Source organism: Schistocerca americana, chromosome 8, assembly GCF_021461395.2.
Source record: "Schistocerca americana isolate TAMUIC-IGC-003095 chromosome 8, iqSchAmer2.1, whole genome shotgun sequence".
Lineage (NCBI taxonomy): Eukaryota > Metazoa > Arthropoda > Insecta > Orthoptera > Acrididae > Schistocerca > Schistocerca americana.
Genome location: NC_060126.1, coordinates 54,091,285 through 54,111,513, shown reverse-complemented (window position 1 = coordinate 54,111,513; position 20,229 = coordinate 54,091,285). Strand labels below are relative to the sequence as shown.

Sequence of the window (20,229 nt, the reverse complement as noted above, 5' to 3'; positions counted from 1 at the left end):
ATACCCAAGAAAGGAAATAGGAGTAATCTACTGAATTACAGATCCACATCGCTAATGTCAATTTGCAGTAAGATTTTGGAACATATACCGTGTTTGAACATTATGAGTTATCTCAAAGAAAACAATTTACTGACAAATATTCAACATGTTTTCAGAAAATATTGTTCTTGAAACACAACTAGCTCTTTAGTCTCACCAAGTAATGAGTACTATTGACATGAGATGTCAAATTGATTCCGTATCTCTAGAATTCCAGAACCCTTTTGACCATTCCTCACAAGCGACTTCTACTCAAATTGTGTGCCTGCGGAGTATCACTTCAGTTGCGCAAGTGGATTGATGATTTCCTATCAGAAAGGTACAGTTAGTAGTAACTGATGGGAAGTCCTCAAGTACAACAAAAGTAATATCTGGCATTTCCCAAGAAAATATTATAGGCTCTCTGCTTTTTCTGATCTTCATAAACAATAATCTGAGAAACCTTTTCTAGGTTCTTTGCACATGATGCTGTCATTTACCCTCTTGTAAAGTCATCAGATGAGTTAGAAAAGATATCTATATGGTGCAGAAAGTGGCAATTGACTATGAAGTAATCCACACGAATACTAAAAGATATCTACGAAATTTCAGTTGCATGATAAGTCATACTAGTCTAACGACTGCAAATCTGAATAAATACTTAGGGATTACAATTATGAATAACTCACTGTGGATGATCACACAAATAATGCAGTTGGACAAGCAAACTAAAGACGAGCAGTTGTTGTTGTTATTGTTGTTGTTGCGGTCTTCAGTCCTGAGACTGGTTTGATGTAGCTCTCCATGCTACCCTATCCTGTGCAAGTTTCTTCTTCTCCCAGTACCTACTGCAACCTACATCCTTCTGAATCTGCTTAGTGTATTCATCTCTTGGTCTCCCTCTACGATTTTTACCCTCCACGCTGCCCTCCAATGCTAAATTTGTGATCCCTTGATGCCTCAGAACATGTCCTACCGGTCTCTTGTTCTCGTCAAGTTGTGCCACAAACTCCTCTTCTCTCCAATTCTATTCAATACTTCATCATTAGTTATGTGATCTACCCATCTAATCTTCAGCATTCTTCTGTGGCACCACATTTCGAAAGCTTCTATTCTCTTCCTGTCCAAACTATTTATCGTCCATGTTTCACTTCCATACATGGCTACACTCCATACAAATACTTTCAGAAACGACTTCCTGACACTTAAATCTATACTCAATGTTAACAAATTTCTCTTCTTCAGAAACGCTTTCCTTGCCATTGCCAGTCTACATTTTATATCTTCTCTACTTCGACCATCATCAGTTATTTTGCTCCCCCAATAGTAAAACTCCTTTTCTACTTCAAGTGTCTCATTTCCTAATCTAATTCCCTCAGCATCACCCGAATTAACTCAACTACATTCCATTATCCTCGTTTTGTTTTTGTTGATGTTCATCTTATATCCTCCTTTCAAGACACTGTCCATAGTGTTCAACTGCTCTTCCAAGTCCTTTGCTGTCTCTGACAGAATTACAATGTCATCGGCGAACCTCCAAGTTTTTATTTCTTCTCCATGGATTTTAATGCCTACTCCAATTTTTCTTTTGTTTCCTTTACTGCTTGTTCAATATACAGATTGAATAACATTGGGGAGAGGCCATAACCCTGTCTCACTCCCTTCCCAACCACTGCTTCCCTTTCATACCCCTCGACTCGTATAACTGCCATCTGGCTTATGTACAAATTGTAAATAGCCTTTCGCTCCCTGTATTTTACCCCTGGCACCTTTAAAATTTGAAAGAGCGTGTTCCAGTCAACATTGTCAAAAGCTTTCTCTAAGTCTACAAATGCTAGAAACGTAGGTTTGCCTTTCCTTAATCTTTCTTCTAAGATAAGTCGTAAGGTCAGTATTGCCTAACGTGTTCCAATATTTCTACGGAATCCAAACTGATCTTCCCCGATGTCAGCTTCTACCAGTTTTTCCACTCGTCTGTAAAGAATTCATGTTAGTATTTTGCAGCTGTTACTTATTAAACTGATAGTTCTGTAATTTTCACATCTGTTAACACCTGCTTTCTTTGGGATTGGAATTATTATATTCTTCTTGAAGTCTGAGGGTACTTCGCCTGTCTCATACATCTTGCTCACCAGATGGTAGAGTTTTGTCAGGACTGGCTCTCCCAAGGCCGTCAGTAGTTCTAATGGAACGTTGTCTACTCCCGGGGCCTTGTTTCGGCTCAGGTGTTTCAGTGCTCTGTCAAACTCTTCACGCAGTATCGTATCTCCTATTTCCTCTTCATCTACATTCTCTTCCATTTCTATAATATTGTCCTCAAGTACATCGCCCTTGTATAGACCCTCTATATACTCCTTCCATCTTTCTGCTTTCCCTTCTTTGGTTAGAACTGGGTTTCCATCTGAGCTCTTGATATTCATACAAGTGGTTCTCTTTTCTCCAAAGGTCTCTTTAATTTTCCTGTAGGCCGTATCTATCTTACCCCTAGTGAGATAAGCCTCTACATCCTTACATTTGTCCTATAGCCATCCCTGCTTAGCCATTTTGCACTTCCTGTCGATCTCATTTTTGAGACGTTTGTATTCCTTTTTGCCTGCTTCATTTACTGCATTTTTATATTTTCTCCTTTCATCAATTAAATTCAATATTTCTTCTGTTACCCACGGAATTCTACTAGCCCTCGTGTTTTTACCTACTTGATCCTCTGCTGCCTTCACTACTTCATCCCTCAGAGCTACCCATTGTTCTTCTACTGCACTTCTTTCCCCCACTGCTATCAATTGTTCCCTTATGCTCTCCCTGAAACTCTGTACAACCTCTGGTTCTTTCAGTTTATCCAGGTCCCATCACCTTAAATTCCCACCTTTTTGCAGTTTCTTCAATTTTAATCTGCAGTTCATAACCAATAGATTGTGGTCAGAGTCCACATCTGCCCCTGTAAATGTTCAACAATATAAGACCTGGTTCCTAAATCTCTGTCTTACCATTATATAATCTATCTGATACCTACTAGTATCTCCAGGACTCTTCCATGTATACAACCTTCTTTTATGATTCTTGAACCAAGTGTTAGCTTTGATTAAGTTATGCTCCGTGCAAAATTCTACCAGACAGCTTCCTCTTTCATTTCTTACCGCCAATCCATATTCACCTACTATGTTTCCTTCTCTCCCTTTAGCTACACTCGAATTCCAGTCACCCATGACTATTAAATTTTCGTCTCCCTTCACTATCTGAATAATTTCTTTTATCTCATCATATATTTCTTCAATTTCTTCATCATCCGCAGAGCTAGTTGGTATATAAACTTGTACTACTGTAGTAGGCGGGGGCTTCATGTCTATCTTGGCCACAATAATGCGTTCACTATGCTGTTTGTAGTAGCTTACCCGCACGCCTATTTTTTTACTCATTATTAAACCTACTCCTGCATTACCTCTGTTTGATTTTGTATTTATAACCCTGTATCACCTGACCAAAAGTCTTGTTCCTCCTGCCACCGAACTTCACTAATTCCCACTATATCTAACTTTAACCTATCCATTTCCCTTTTTAAATTTTCTAACCTACCTGCTCGATTAAGGGATCTGACATTCCACGCTCCGATCAGTAGAACGCCAGTTTTCTTTCTCCTGATAACAATGTCCTCTTGAGTAGTCCCCGCCTGGAGATCCGAATGGGGGACTATTTTACCTCCGGAATATTTTACCCAAGAGGACGCCATCATCATTTAACCATACAGTAAAGCTGCATGCCCTCGGGAAAAATTACGGCTGTAGTTTCCCCTTGCTTTCAGCCGTTCGCAGTACCAGCACAGCAAGGCCGTTTTGGTTATTGTTACAAGGCCAGATCAGTCAATCATCCAGACTGTTGCCCCTGCAACTACTGAAAAGGCTGCTGCCCCTCTTCAGGAACCACATGTTTGTCTGACGAGCAGAACACTTGGAAAGTGCAACGGGTCTACATTAAGAGACTGCTCACACCATGCCTGTCTGCCCTCTTCTGGAGTGCAGTGTAGGATATGCACCAGATAGGACTGATGGAGGACACTGAGAAAGTCCAAAGAAAGGCAGCTCATTCTGTATCATCGTGAAACAGGGGAGTGTGTGCCACAGACATGATACATGATTTGGGGTGTCACTCATTAAAACAAAGGCATTTTTCGTTGCAATAGGATCTTCTCATGACATTTCAATCAGCAACTTCCTCCTCCAAGTGCGAAAATACTTTGTTGTCACTCATCTACATTGAGAGAAATAATCATCATCATAAAATTAGAGAAATCAGAGCTCGCACAGAGAGATTTAAGAGCTCGTTTTCCATGCACAATGTTTGAGAGTGGAACAGTAGAGAAATAGTTTTATGGTGTTTTAATGAAACCTCTGCCAGGCACTTGACTGTGAACTGTAGAGTAATAACGTACGAGCAGATTAAAATGCCATCTCTCTGATAGCTGTAACAATGATAGCTGAGATGTGGCCACAGACCTGTTCCTTCAAGTTTATAACAGCACAGACTGTGTTGAACGCTTGACTGGACTTTCCAAAAGCCACATGTGACTAAGGACTGTTGTCCCAGTCTACTGCCAACCAAATGGTGAATTTTTAACCATCTAATCATCTTCACCTGTTCTTGACCTGCCTGCAGTCTACTGATGTGTCTCCTCCAGTCTATTTGGTGAACGATACTGCACCACCATTCAACCAGTTTGGTTATCGCCACTCTATTCCCTTTCATTCTCACTACAGAACCTGCCAACCCCATCAAACATATAGCATTTTATGTCAATGATGCAATCAGAATGCAATACTGCCTGAGAGCATGTGACAGTTTGTAGCATCATTTAAATATTAAATTGGGAACTTGTGTGTCGACTGATAATTTCCAAAGTATCATGCAAGTATACTACAAAATTTCTGTCTACAATCTTCTTTCTTCCTGCTTTGACAAAAAATTATCTGGTCTATTTTAGACTCATTCTTGTCTTGGACTGTACGAGTATGAAGCTCATGAAGATATGCAGAAGGAAAGTGGTGTCATATTGACATATATCTAAAAGTAATGGATCGAGGCCATTTACAGCCGAGGTCTATACTATGATTAGATTCAACTCTGTCACTACTACACACTTTAAAGTATTTCTTTTCAGGAAATGAAAAAAAATGGTTCAAATGGCTCTGAGCACTATGGGACTTAACTTCTGAGGTCATCAGTTGCCTAGAACTTAGAACTACTTAAACCTAACTAACCTAAGGACATCACACACATTCATGCCCGAGGCAGGATTCGAACCTGCGATCGTAGCAGTCGCAAAGTTCCAGACTGTAGCACCTAGAACCGCTCGGCCACTCCGGCCGGCTTAGGAAATGAATTCTGACATAATGGTTCAAGAACATGTAGTTAAGGGAATTACGTCCGATAAATGAAGTAAGCATATATCTAAAAACACAGATGTTGTGACTTACCGAACGAAAGTGCTGGCAGGTCGATAGACACACAAACAAACACAAACATACACACGAAATTCAAGCTTTCGCAACAAACTGTTGCCTCATCAGGAAAGAGGGAAGGAGAGGGAAAGACGAAAGGATGTGGGTTTTAAGGGAGAGGGTAAGGAGTCATTCCAATCCCGGGAGCAGAAAGACTTACCTTAGGGGGAAAAAAGGACAGGTATACACTCGCACACACACACATATCCATCCGCACATACACAGACACAAGCAGACATATATTTTTCCCACATGGAATGTTTCCCTCTATTATATTCAAATGAAGTAATCAGAAATATTATTATTATTAGGTTATATAACATATTATAGCATTCTATAGGTTTTATGCAACACTACTGTGGCTTTGTTGCTGTGCCAAACCCAAGCTACTCACATACAAATTATTTTTAACAAGCAGAGGAGCTGGATGTAGGGCGGAGTTTAACTTGTTGTTCGCAATGGAGTCATTGTGCATTAGATCATCCAGTTAATGAGGGTAAGGGGATTAAACACATTGTTGAAGGAACCATCCCTATATTTTCTTAGCGTCTTACAAGAAAGCACTGTAAATGTAAATAAACATAACTAGATAAATACTGGAAGCCATTCCTCCTAAATAAAGAGTCCAATTCAATTAGTATTGGGCCATCTTGCTCAGATCAAGATAAGAGGTGTAGCACACGATATCACCTCATGTGAAATGTAGCTGTTCAATTGAAAATGTGTGCTATTTTAAATATATTTGTAAATATTGTAGCTGTAATAGAACTCTGGGATAATCAAATCTGTGATTTCAGAAGAAATCACTAATCTCAACTCGTCACAAATTACAACATGTTTCAGTGCCTGGAAAGTGGTAAAAAAATAGCTTCTGGGAACTGTCAGATAAAGCTCATTCTGAAACTAATTAAAGCATTGATGTAACACGCTGCATCCTTTGTCCATGAAGGTTGTGAACCATACTTTACATCATAATGGTAGCAGTGGTCCACATCCATTGTTAAGGTGGTTTCCTGATGAAATGATGGGATTTGTTTGAACATGTAAAACAAAAGTTTTACACACTTTATTAACGTGAAAACAAGCTTGGGTCTCCTTATAAGAGAAGATGTCTTGGCAGTTAAATTTCAAGATTTGAATCTGTTATATTAGTTTCCACAAGGCAGTACTTCCACCAACTCCAAATCATTTACCTGTGTATAGGCGAGCCCATAAACACATCGGTGAGGCAAAGATAGATGCGTATTTTTATACTCTTCACGGGTATGCTGCTGGATATCATCGTCTTCACTACACGATTTTCGGCAATCCATCTGGCCGCCATCTTCTGGCATGATCGCTGAGTACACTATCACGCCGGAACTGAATGAACATCAGAAACAGCAGCTCCTCTATACCACGACTCCAGGCCACTGTGCCTGTGGGAGAAGTGGAAGAACTGCCCCCTGCGAAGTGAAGAATTGCAGCACCGCCAGCGGCACAAACTGGCGAAAGTGACAGATAGCAAATTAAGATGTAGCGGTCAAAAACCAGACCGTTGCTGTTTTATTTCTGATAAAATAGGGTTCCATATCTTGCTTAAAGGAAAACCTTTGTCTCTATTAATAATGTCATCAGATAATCGTATTTCGATGGATTCCTTGAGCACACAATCCCAATAACGAGAAGTCGGAGCAATGATTAGCTTCTCTTTAAACGACATATTATGCCCTTCATTGAGACAATGTTTGGCGACGGCAGATTTTTCAGGCTTATCACATTCACCAGATTCTAACGCTGGCGGCACTGCAATTCTTCATGCTCTTCTGCTTCTTGCGCAAGTGGAGTGGCCTGGAGCCGGGGTACAAAGGAGCCACTGTTTCTGATGTTCATTCAGTTCCGGCATGATTGTGTACTCGGTGATCCCACCTGAAGATGGCAGCCGGATGGATCACCGAAATATCGTGTAGTGAAGACGATGATATCCGGCAGCATACCCATGAAGAGCATAAACATATAACAACATATAAGATGCCGGGAAAATACACGGAATCACATAGATGCGTATTATTCACTTAATCATGTATGACGTTACAATACTTGGACTAACACAGAAGGCCTAGTATTAAGCAGACTTAAAATGCAGACACATAATATGGTTAATTCTTCCAGGAATAATGACAAACTGCAGAAAAGCAATGTCAAAGAGAGGGCTGAGGATTTACATATTCAGCAGTGGCGCAGGTACCTAAAACCCTTTACAAACTATGCAGAGATTTTATTTTAGTATATAAGCTTATTTTGGCTTTATTGCCTTCATCGTTAAATGTTCTGACATTGTAGGTGGACATACATCAACTTTGAGTAAACTATTATTCCTGTCTGTAGTTGTTGGATTTTTTTTGTTTAAGTAATGTTTTAAAGTTGTGCAATAGTTTGCTGTTGCACATATATCACAATACTTTTTTACTATGTGAAACTCTTAGAAATTCAAGTTTGACAGTTTTGAAGTTTCTATGACTTTCAGATAGTAACAAATGTATCATATGTGCAACAGCAAATTATCAAACAACTTTAAAATGTTACTAAAAAAATATACATCCAACAACTATGGGCAGCAAATAACAGTTTACTCAAAGGTGACTTTGTCCTCCTACAATGTCAGGACATGTACTGATAAAGACAATAAAGCCAAATCAACTTATATATTAAAATAAAATAAAATATTAAGAAGCATACATTCTCCAACTCACTGCATAACGTCTTACTGTGTCATATTATATGGTGCAGGTTTCACATTCTTGTGATCCTGCACCACCAGTACGAGAGTAGCAGCAGTCAGACTAGGAAATTACAGTTCCACATGCAGACTGCCATTAACATCACAAGCACAAAAAGCTGCATTTGGCATGATGCTGCGACTGCGAAGAACGGACTGCTGATGAATGGCATAGCATTGTGTTCAGCAATTAATCGTGGTTCTGCACTGTACCAGAAGACCATTGACGGCATCTATGGCAGTGACCTGGCTAGAAGTCTCTTTCTTCCAATGTTTAAGAGAGGCACAACAAATAAACTTTACAACCTAAAATTTTTATAATTACCACAGAGATAAATTGGAGAGAAGATGTACCAAGCATCAGGATGTCATTTAGTTTCAGGTTTGAAGTATAATAACCCTGTCTTATAACCAGTTCCTATGTCACAGCTTTCTGTAGTGTAACGCTGAATTTCTCTCAATATCCTACCACCTACATTTGTACTGCTCTTGCAGTGAATATAGTATATAATGAAAACAAAAAACTATTTAGTAAAACCTGAATATTCAAGCACAACAGTTTGTTTTGTAGATAACCAAATGTCGAAAGTCTCAGGCTCTTAAGAAGTGCACATCACCAGCCAGATACAACTGTCCTCTTTCAGCCTCAAAAAACAAAATTCTGACTTTAGCTCTTTAATACAATTTTTTTCCTAAATATGGTTCAAAGAGCAATTAAACTTTTTTACACTGAATTCCTTTTACACCGTCTGACAAAAAAAAGTAAAGTGCACACAAGGGGGAGGAGGAAATAAAATGAAATTTCACAGGCTGAGTGTGTATGTGATATTATATTGGTGATTATAAAACTGGGTCATATTTAGGGGCAAAACTTGATAGTATGAGCCCACTTGTCAATACAATGTTGCGCCCCCTCTGACCTGGTGCATGCACTGATTCAGTTGAAAAGACGTCATGAAGCAGCTGTATCCTCTCCCGAGTCAAGATGGGCCACAATTGTCGTAAACAGTGCTTAGTATCTCTGATACTGGTACTGGTACACAGTTTACAAGACAGCTAGTCCTATACATCTTATTGGGGAGAAATCCGAGGATTTTACTAGCCATCGGAGTACCTCAACATCATGCAGACTGAATAATGGCACGTCAATACTGTTGCATGGGAATTAACACATGAGAACACAGGATGTGCATGGCATTGTCGAGCTGTCAAGAGTTCCCTCATTCACTGCCAGCCGCAACCTTAAGTCATACCAGACAGCTCCCCACACTGTGACTCCAGAAGTAACACTGCTATGCCTCTCCTAAAAATTGGAAGAAAGGGACTTCTACTACCCAAGTCACTGCCATAGATGCCAACAACAGTCTTCCGGGATAGTGCAGAACCACAATTGGTTGCTGAACATAGTGCGATACCATTCATCAGCAGTCCATGATTCACAGTCACAGCACCACTCCAAATGGCAGCCTACACATGGAATCATAATTTCCTAGTCTGCCTGCTGCTATTCTCAGACCAATAGTTCAGGATGACAAGAATGTTGCATGAAGTCCATTACTTGTTCTTTGATGGCAGATGCAGATTGGAAGGGTTACAATGTTTTGTTTTAGGGTGCAAACACAACTAGGGTCACGCATGTCCATGTCAGAACCGTAACACGAAGACAAAAAAGGAGTTAAGAACAGAAGGAAAGACAGCTAAAAATAAGGACTTGTAGAAAGGTCCATAAAATATGCCATAGCGAAACAATGGTCCTGACCTACAGGTTAAATATCCTTTGCCACATTGCTATGACAGATAAAAGAAACATGGTCAACAGCCCACGCGTCAGTCGCTAAAACGGCTGGCAAACATAAATGAGAATGTAAGTGGTTAAAAAAAGGGCACTCTGTCAGGAAATGGCAAACTGTCAAAGGTTGAGGGCAATGAGCACAAAATGGCTGGGAGCACCACTTAAATGTTGACAGCTAAAGAGAAAGTGTCCAATATGCAGCCTGGCTAAACCGATCGTCTCACGGCGAGAGGGTCGAGCGGAGGTCGCCAAGCTGCTGTGAGAGGCTTAATTCCCTGGAGCTTGTTCCCATGAAGGGAGGACTAGTGGTGATGCCAAAGTGACACCACCTGTTGACAGACAGAACACAGAGATCACTGGAGAACACAGAGATCACTAGAGGGAAAAGAAGAACTAGCGGGCCGAGGTACGGGGACTACAGCCTTGATAGCAGCCTCATTTCCCGTCAGACTGACATGACCAGGAATCCACATAAACATCACAGGGCTCCATCAAAAGTGAGCAAGTGACAGCATTTCTTGACCCCTGCACTATGGGATGGACAGTGTGCAGCACAATGAGGTTCTGAAGGGCACTGAGAGAGTCGGAGCAGATGATGCAATTGAAAAACCTGCATCGCCAGATGTACTGTGTGGCCTGATACACGGTGAAGTGCTCGGCTGTAAATACTGAGCAGTGTTCTACAAGCCTATACCGAAAACCTTCGGTGCCAATGACAAATGCACACCCGACACCACGGTCAGTCCAAGAGCCATCAGTGTACACAAAGGTACTATCGTGAAGTTCAGTGTGAAGGCTGTGAAACTTACTGCAGTAGACCTAGGCAGGAATACTGTCCTTAGGAAGCAAATGAAGGCAAAGGTGAACACGGGCCACTGCACAAAGCCAAGGTGGTGAAGGGTTCACACCCACTGGGAAAGTGGCAGGTAGCACGAAGTTAAACTGCCAGAGCAGGAACTGAAAGCCAACTCCAGGAGGCAACAGGGAAGGGAAATGCGCCCCATACTGGGGATCAAAGGAGGCCCAGGATGGGTGGCCAGGAATGGCAGACAAACAGCATGTGTATCTGCTGAGAAGAATGTCACGGCGGCATGACAGCAGTAGTTTGGCAGCTTCTGCATACAGATTCTCAACTGGGCTAGTGTAAAAGGAGCTAGTAGCCAAATGGAGGGTACGATGATGGATAGTATTGAGATGGCTTAAGAGGGATGCATAAATGATACACCCATAGTCTAGTTTCGAACAGACAATGGACCGGTACAAACAGAGGAGGGTGGTCTGACCTGTCCCAAGGAAGTCCACTGAGGACACATAGGACATTGAGGGACTGCATACAACAGGCGGCCAGCTAAGACTCGTGGGAGGACCAAGAAAGTTTCCTATTGAGCATGAGCCCCAGGAATTTCGTAGTTTCAATGAACGAAAGAGCAACAGGCCCAAGGTGTAAAGACAGTGGAAGAAACCAATTGCACCGCCATGAATTCATACTAACAGTTTTGTTACTGTCAATGCTCCACAAGTAAAGACAATCAAGACATCGCTGGAGACACACGTGAAGGAGACAAGCCAATGGAGAACTGCAATAGACTGCAAAATCATCAACGAAAAGGGAGCCGGAAATGCTCAGCAGGAAACAGGCCATAATAGAGCTAATGGCGATGAAGAGGACAATGCTCAAAACGGAATGCTGAGGCACACCATTTTCCTGGAAAAAGGCATAACCCACATTCACCTTGAAAACTTAAGACTTTTAAAAATTCCTGAAGAAAATGGGGCATGCGGCCTTGGAATCCCAACATGTAGAGATGAAGGAGTATGCCAGTCCTCCAGCAGGTGTCATAGGCTTTCTCCAAATCAGAAACACGGCCACAGTCTGGTGTTTCTGCAGAAAACCATTCATGAAATGGGTTGACAAAGTGACAAGATGGTCAACTGCAGAATGGCATGCTCAAAATCCACACTGCACAGTTAGTAAATTGCAAGAATTGAGCCACCATATCAGCTGGGCATGAATCATATGTTCTATCACCTTGCAAACACAGCTGGTGAGAGAAATGGGGCATTATACTAGAAAAAAGGTGTTTGTCCTTACCGAGCTTGGATATGGGTATGACAGTGGCTTCATGCAAGCGTCTGGGAAACGCGCCCTCTTTCCAGATGCAATTGTACTTATGAAGGAGAAAGTGCTTACTGGCGCATCTGAATGTGAACATAGTCCGGTCTTGGGGCAGAGGAGCAGGATGAAGTGAGACTATGATCTAACTCCCTCATAGTAAAGGCGGCATTGTAGCACTCACGATTCTGAGAAGAGAATGGTATCGCCTGAGCTGCCTCCACTCATTTCTGCAAAATACAGGCCCAAGGTATTGGAGATAGCAGTAGGATGCATTATGACATCTGCTGCTGTCAGGCCAGAAATTGTGGAATGGACCTTGGTCCCAGAGAGCCATCGGTGGTTGGCCCACACAACGGAAGACAGAGAGGGACTGTTAAAAGAACTAGTAAAGGAAATCAAGCTAGCTTTTTTACTATCCCCAAGAACGCGACAACATGTGCATTCGACTATTTATAATGAACACAGTTTGTCATTGTAGGACAACAGTTAAAAAACACGGAAAGCATGCGAATTGAGTCACAGCACACCTCAGTCTACCAAGAAACTGAGACACAGCACAGCCAAGACTAAGTGTAAGGAATGGAACATTCTGCAGCAATAAGGATAACATTTGTACGATATTCTACCTTGTCATCACAACTGGCAAAATGTTGTTCATTAACGGTCGCCAGGGAGGAGTAAAGCCTCCTGTCAGCCATTTGGGTGTTCATGTAGGTGGGGTAGGATCAGCAAATGAACAGCACACGGGAAATGGTTGCTTGAGTACATGTCAGAGAGAACAGACCAATCGAGATGATGAGCAAGCTGTGCAGTACAGAAGGAGAGATCCAAATGGGAACAGGTCTGTGTGGCATCTGAATGGAATATGGGTGTTCCTGTGTTAAGACAGATGAAGTTTAAGTTGATTGAGAAGGTAAGCCAAGAGGGCACATCTTGGACAGGTCCTGGGAGAATCCCAAAGGGGATGGAGTGCATTAAAGTCACCGAGCAGTAGAAAGCGATGATGGAGTTGCCCAAATAAGCTGGAGGACGTCTGCCCTGGTGACACTGAATGACGGACAGATGTAAACGGTACAAAGAGTAAAGGTGAAGTGAGGAAGGAAAATGTGGACTGCAACAGCTTGAAGTAGGGTAGTCAGGGAGATGGGTTAACAATGAATGTCATTCCGGATAAGGAGTATAACTCCCCCATGAGATGAAATGCCATACTCGGGGGGAAAGTAAAAGTGGATTGGGAAGAAATGTGAGAGCTCAAAGCTGTCTTGAGGATACAATTTTGTTTCCTGGAAGGAGAGAACAAGCAGATGCTGTGATTCCAAGAGCAGCCAGAAGTCGTCCTTGTTGAACTGAAGGCCACAAACATTCCATTGGAGGACAGTCATGACAAGGAAAGGGGAGGAGGGAAAAAATGAAGGAGTGTCACCTCAGTGGCTGCAAAGTGCCGGCCTTCGAAGACTCACTGCTGCATGGCACAGAGACTTGAGGATCCTGCTCAATAAGATCTAAAAAGGCATCAGAATTCTCCCTCTGCCGGTCTGTGGAATCCAGGGCAGAAAAATGGTTGGTGGTGCACACCGGCGACACAGAGGTCGACTGGGCGAGGGTCTCACATGGCCACACTATCTAAGAAGATCTCTGAGTCAGTGAAGCAGAAGACAGCATGCCTCTGTTTGATTTCTTGGGGCATCTCCAGTTCACAGAGGAAGACTAAGATGTTTGTTGGCTTGAGGGACATACGAAATCTTCACGGGAGTATTCCTTCTGTTCTTTCCGGCATGCCAGTTGTGCAGCAGGTGACTTTGCCCCATGACACAAAAGTTTGGTGGCCTACTGCGCAGTTGTATGAGGAAACAGGGAAGCTACCTTGACACTGGATGATTTTACAATCGCGGTAGTCAATTTGAGGTCCCGTGGTTGTGCCCTTCACGGAGTGAGATGCAGCAAGAACAGTACTGTAAGTGCTTTATGATAGAACACAGTGTTTATAACTAGCCAACAACCTGCGAGCGACTGGGTAAGGCACTTTTTCATCACTCAGATCTCCTGGATGTCCCACTTATCAAGATACATGGGACAATTTCAGGAGGAGGCAGCATGGTCGCCATTTCAATTGATGCAAAGGGGAGAAGGAGGTGGACAATCGCCCTCATGAGCATCCCTACCACAAGTTACACGTTTAGGACAGGTGTCAACAGGACATTTGAGTGGGGTTGTAATGATGACACTGGTAGCAGCGCTCTGGGTTCAGAATGTACGGTCAGAATGTGCTAACTTCATAGCCTGCTTTGGTCCTTGATGGAAGCACCACTTTATCAAAAGGGAGAAAAAAGAGTGTGTTAGCACTAAGGATGCATTTACCTTTTTCATCACCCAATGGGCTGCAATGACACCCTGATCAGAGAGGAACGTTTGGATTCCTGCCTCGGTCAGACCATCAAGCAGCTTAGAATAAATATCCCCAGGGGAAAAATTCAGTGTTTGATGGGCCTCAACACGAACAGGATAGCCATGGAGGAGTGAAGCTGCAAGCAGTAGTTGTGCTTGAGAATCACAAGTAGTCTCCAAAAATCTAAGTGCCACTGAGTAAACAATCGCAGGATTTCACAAAACCAGCAATTGCATCAACACCATTCTGAATAAAACCGATTTACTGTAGCAAAGGACTGACTGTCTTCAGTTCGTGAAACCACAAGGAACCGTGGTGCAGCTAGGAGGGTCTTCGCATCATTAGCCTCATTCTGTTTACGTTTAGTAAATGTTGACAGTGAAAAAGTTGTTTGGCTCATTGCAAGAAAATCCCCCATTATTGCCAGTGTCTCCTCCGATAGTGCACTCCTTCCAACTGGGGGACGCGATGCCCCCCCCCCCCCTCCCTCAGGGGCGACTACACCCTCCTTAAGCTGTCAGTACATGGACTGTGTATCCGAACGTTGAGCGTGCCGAGTTTCTGACATCACAGCGTGGATTAGCATGTTCGGGAGTCTTTCTGAACATGAAGGACAATACCTCAGATATTCTGAGCATGCGAGTATGCGTCTGAGCATTGACCAATGAGATGGCACAACGTCACCTACGTCACATGCACGCCATCTCCCTACAGAGTTGTGAGGCGCCATATTGGTGTTCAGTTCAAGTCTATACATATATACGCTATTTCTGAGCACCAGCAAATTGAGAATCACTCGAAAACCTGTTGTGTGATTCGTTGCAATAATGAGAAACATCTTGTTTGTGGCAAAAGTATTATTGTTCCTTGTGTGTTATGAGAGTATGCCATTTGACGGCAACGACACGCTGAGGATCCACCAAAAATGCATTGTTCTTGGTACAATTTGTTATAATTAAATTTCAATTAGTAAAACAGCTACGATTAAAGCTTTTAGCAAGTGCCAACATGGCAGGATTGGCTGACAGAGGTTTGTCATCGGTTTAGCACAGTGAGTAGCATTACCGATTGCTATTTAAATGTGTGAAATGATGCTGGTTCGGGTCTCACCATGTCTAATTCTCCCCCCCCCCACCCCCACCCCCCACCCCCGCCCACAACATTTGTGTAATAGGTTCTGGTGCTTCATTATTAGTTTAATATAAGTATATACTATAGTATTTGATGTTATGTAAATACAAGTTCACCTTTTTTTGAGGAGTGAGTTTGTTCAATTGGCTTAATCTACAGGACAGCTTGCGCTACTTGTATAACGATATTTTTGCTCCTTTTTCTGTTTCATAATTCACATGTTGCAAAGATTCTGCTACTGGGTACCAAAAGTGATCAAGTAAGAATGACCTTGAGGTTTTACTAAAATGTGGGAATGATGAAATAATGCTTATCTTAGGTGGAGACGTATTGCAAATTTGTATCGCACTGTTTGTAATGGAACTTTTACAAGCCTGTGTCCTTACTTATTTGACATGGTACTTTCCTTTTCATCTAAAAACATGTTCATGGATATTGAAGTTTTTATTCGTGTATATTACATATAGAACAAAGTGACTGGCGTATGGACAATGGAAGAAATGTGCATTTTAATAGAGTTAACGTGGGATTTTTATGCATGCCTGTTTGGTAAACAGAGTGATTTGCGAGCTAGAAACATCCTGCAACTGCCACTGGAGAGCATTGTGATCGTGTATAGCATGTTGAGGCCCACGTATCGTATGCACAAATTGCATCGTTCCTGAGCATTCAGCAGCACGTTGAACTCAGCACACTCAATGTTAACGTTCAACAGCACGGTCCGTGTGCCGACGACTTTAGGTGATTGTTCACACCGGACGTCACAACTCGAAAACTCCTGACAGAGGGACCTATTGGCAATTTTGGAAGGTAGCAGCTCAGGCAGTCACCCCTCCCTGGTTCTGCCTCTACCAGGTAGTACGTAAAAACCCTACCTGTTGACCGGGGCTGGGAATTACGCATTACTCAGTCAGCTGTTACGTGTCAGATGCGTGGGCTGGCCCTCACTAGTGCACAGGGAGGAAGAAAAAAGAGGAACCTCAAACACCAAAGTGTAGGAAGGATAGGAGAAGGGGAACAAAAAAAGAAAAACTGTAACGAGAAACAATGGAGAGACTGTTCTGATATCACTACTGAAAATGCAAAAAACATCCCAAAAACATCCCAGACCTATTCCCCAAGAGAGGGAAAAAAGAATAGCAAGAGGATAGACATGCAGTACCAAGGTTGCCACAAGTTTCTCCAAGTGAAATACCCTGATATCCAAACAATTTCTAGCATTTTCCCCAGAAGATTTTCAGATCTCAAGAGTAAGTAAAGACACAAGTAGACAAAAAAAGTAAGGGCTTCTGTATTTCTCCCCCATGTGAGCAAAAATCTTAAGTACTAACATCAACATCTGTTGTAATAAACTGTTTTTCAACAGAGAAAGCAAGCCAAATGGTACACGTGTTTCATTAAGACCACTGTTGGTATTTTATTTCAATAAAATGAAATACATTTGGTGACAAAATACGCATTTCGTTGGGGTTGCAAGATAGATTTAAAATCCCTTCACTGATTTCAGAAATAACCTCAAAAAAAAAGTAGGCCTCTTGAAAGAAGTGCATAAGGCAGGGAAGAGTTGTGTAAACCAACACTGCAGGTGACTGACAACAAAATGTTGGTTCTACTATGTTTGTTATTGTTGGTTATTACCCACTGTGTTATGTCTATTATTTTACAGGTATTGTGTGGTTTTTCTTTCAAGAAATACATGAGTACATAGCATACAAACTGCCACAATTTTCTTCATCTTATCGTCCATACTTTCTATTATATGAACTACTGTCAAAAGTGCCAAAATGTACTAGAATAAATAAACTTTCTGTCACACACCACACTGTAAAATGTACTGTTAGACAGCCACAATTCCTGAAATCCATCACCCATGGCCTCTGACCTGCTGAGGAGCTCTGCAGTCCCGGGTCCTTGGATAAACTATGAAAACCCAGGCATGGGGGGGGGGGGGGGGGGGGGGGGGAAGGGGGGAGGAAGGGTTACAATGTGCCCAGTGTACAATACGGTGAGCCCCCCTCATAGGGGTTAGATTCGACTGATCGGAACATTGACAAAGAGTATGCTTGCTGTCACATTCCCATGCAGTCCAACATCAGGCCACTGTCATATATGGATGCCTCACAAATCTGGACAATGTACAATTTGACCAGCTGGCCAAATGGAGACCCACAATAAGGCCCCTCTCAAACTTTGTCAGGGGGCGATGAAGCTGCCTCATAAGAGCATGTGGGAGCTCCATGTCCTTCACAGTGATCACTCAACGTCTCGTGCTGTTCGTGCCCCTATATATCCTATCAGGCCTGGTGACAACACTAAATATGAAGACCACTGATGCAGTCTGGTGGATGTGCTCCATATCCTAGTGAACTGCAACTCTAATCATTTACATACCCCCAATGGTGTGCACATGAACGAAGTTAGACTGACACCCAACTATGTCTTTTTTGCCTGGCACTGTATAATTACAAAAAAGAAACACTATAAAACAATGATGAACACTAAGCTATATAAATTCTATCAGCTTTAATTTGTTATATGTAAGATACAATTCTAAGTCTTCTTATATGATAATTATAATCAAATTTACAAAACTAGTGAAACTATAATCCTATCTCATACCAGTATCAGCAAGAAGACCAAGTATTAGCAGGACGTGGGTAGCAGTATCTTCTCCAGTGCTTTCCACGCCATCAGTCTCCAGTAGTTTAGTCAAAAGAGATACCAAACCATTCTTTACAGCCTGTTGAATCAATAATTGTAAATAAAACACTACAATAATTATGTAAGGTAATTCAGTGCAGGTTAATGTAATATTATAAGAAAACTCTTCTCCTGCAGAGGCTTTGTAGCTTTCATTGTTTTTCCCAATTATAATTCCTCTTAAAATGAAATGGAGAATTATGATTTATTAGTTTCATTATGTATGTTTCTATGTATGGTAATTTATCCTGGTACAGCAAACATGTCAAATGTCTGGGATAAAAGCTTATCACTGGCAGCATAAAATTACTAGCAAAAAAATCTAATACAAAGATAATTCTATTCTGGACAACAGTTACTCAAATTATCAATTCATCACACATGAAATATTCTACTGAACAGTAACATTTTTTTCACAGAATGTCTTATAGCCTCTGAAGGAGAATCTAGCTTTATAGTAAGTATTTTTTGCCTGTTTATTTATTATATACATTTTTACTTCCATAGACCGCAAATTCTGAGCATACATTTGAATCTGTGTGTGTGTGGGGTGGGGGGTACAAAATTATTTCAGTTTCTCATGTTTTACATGTGAGCAAAATTATTTTCCTTAAATAATATTGGTCTGCTGTGCAAGAGGATTATAATTTCATAAATGAGTATGCAGGTGACAGAAGTTTTAGTAAATAAATAATTGGCAACAACACTTTTTTGACTTTGCAGTTATGTGTCTAACAACAATATTACAGAAAGATAGACTGCTACCCACCACATAGAGAAGGCACTGACATGCAGACAGACACAAGAAAAGTCTGCTAAACATTTAAGCTTTCAGACAAAAAGTCCTCCTTCGGAAGTAAAACACACACACACACACACACACACACACACACACACACACACACACATCTTGCATACATGACCCCTGTGCCCCCTACTTTAGCAGTCTTCTCATTGTGCCTGTGTCTCAATGTGGTGAGTAGCAACCCATTTGTTTCAAAATATTGTTGTTATTCTGCCCTGGACTTTCCCATTGTATTTATGTATTTAACAATTTTCTTCTGGAGTTGCAGAATGCAAGATATCCAATGAGATTTTTATCCTGTTGGTTGAAATAATAAGATACACTCTGTAACTATCAAGTGCAATATGTGTGTGGCTTTTCATAAGAACTCGCTACTGTCGGCAAGTACTCCCCTCCCACTAGCAACTAAAACATTCAATACATGTTTATAACAACAAAAATAACAATGAAAATAGCCTCCAGCATACATTGATGACATCTTTGCTGTATGGATTCATGGTGAGGCTGACCGGTCAAAATTCATGGAATCTCTAAATACCTTCTCCCAATTAAATTTCACATGGTCCTATTCCCAATTCCACACCACTTTCTTTGATGTCAATCTCCTCCTCATCGAAAGCCAGCTTTACACTTCTGTCCACATTCAAACTGTTGTGTACATAGTTCCACGTAGTCAGCGCGTCCACAACTTTCCCAATAGAGCACGCCCCGCTAAGCACAACGGCGGAGGCGCAGCGCTCGTCCGTCTACGCACTACGAGATGGCGCTGTCTTAGAGACGGACCAAATTCTGCTTCCGCCGATCTGTGTATTAATATGTAACGCAGCCAATGAGATTGCTGCTAACGTAGAACCTTTTCTCCTCGTGGATCACACTCACGCAGTGATACATGAACGCGCGAGGTATTATATCGAATGTACAGACCTCCGATTAGTCAGTCTGCATTAGTCTGCATTTGTCTGCATCAGTCTATAGTCAAGTTTCAGTCTGCGCCTAATAAGATTATCATATTCCTGTACATAGCCATGAAGATA

At 41.8% G+C, this 20,229-nt stretch overlaps 1 protein-coding gene across 1 annotated transcript in view; it reads right to left on the bottom strand.

Annotated features, from left to right (window-relative positions):
• LOC124544642 (rap1 GTPase-GDP dissociation stimulator 1) overlaps positions 1–20,229 on the bottom strand; it is a 98,876-nt gene that overhangs the window by 52,318 nt on the left and 26,329 nt on the right. The window contains 1 exon segment of the mRNA XM_047123255.1: positions 18,310–18,430. Within this exon segment, the coding sequence (XP_046979211.1) occupies positions 18,310–18,430 (121 nt within the window).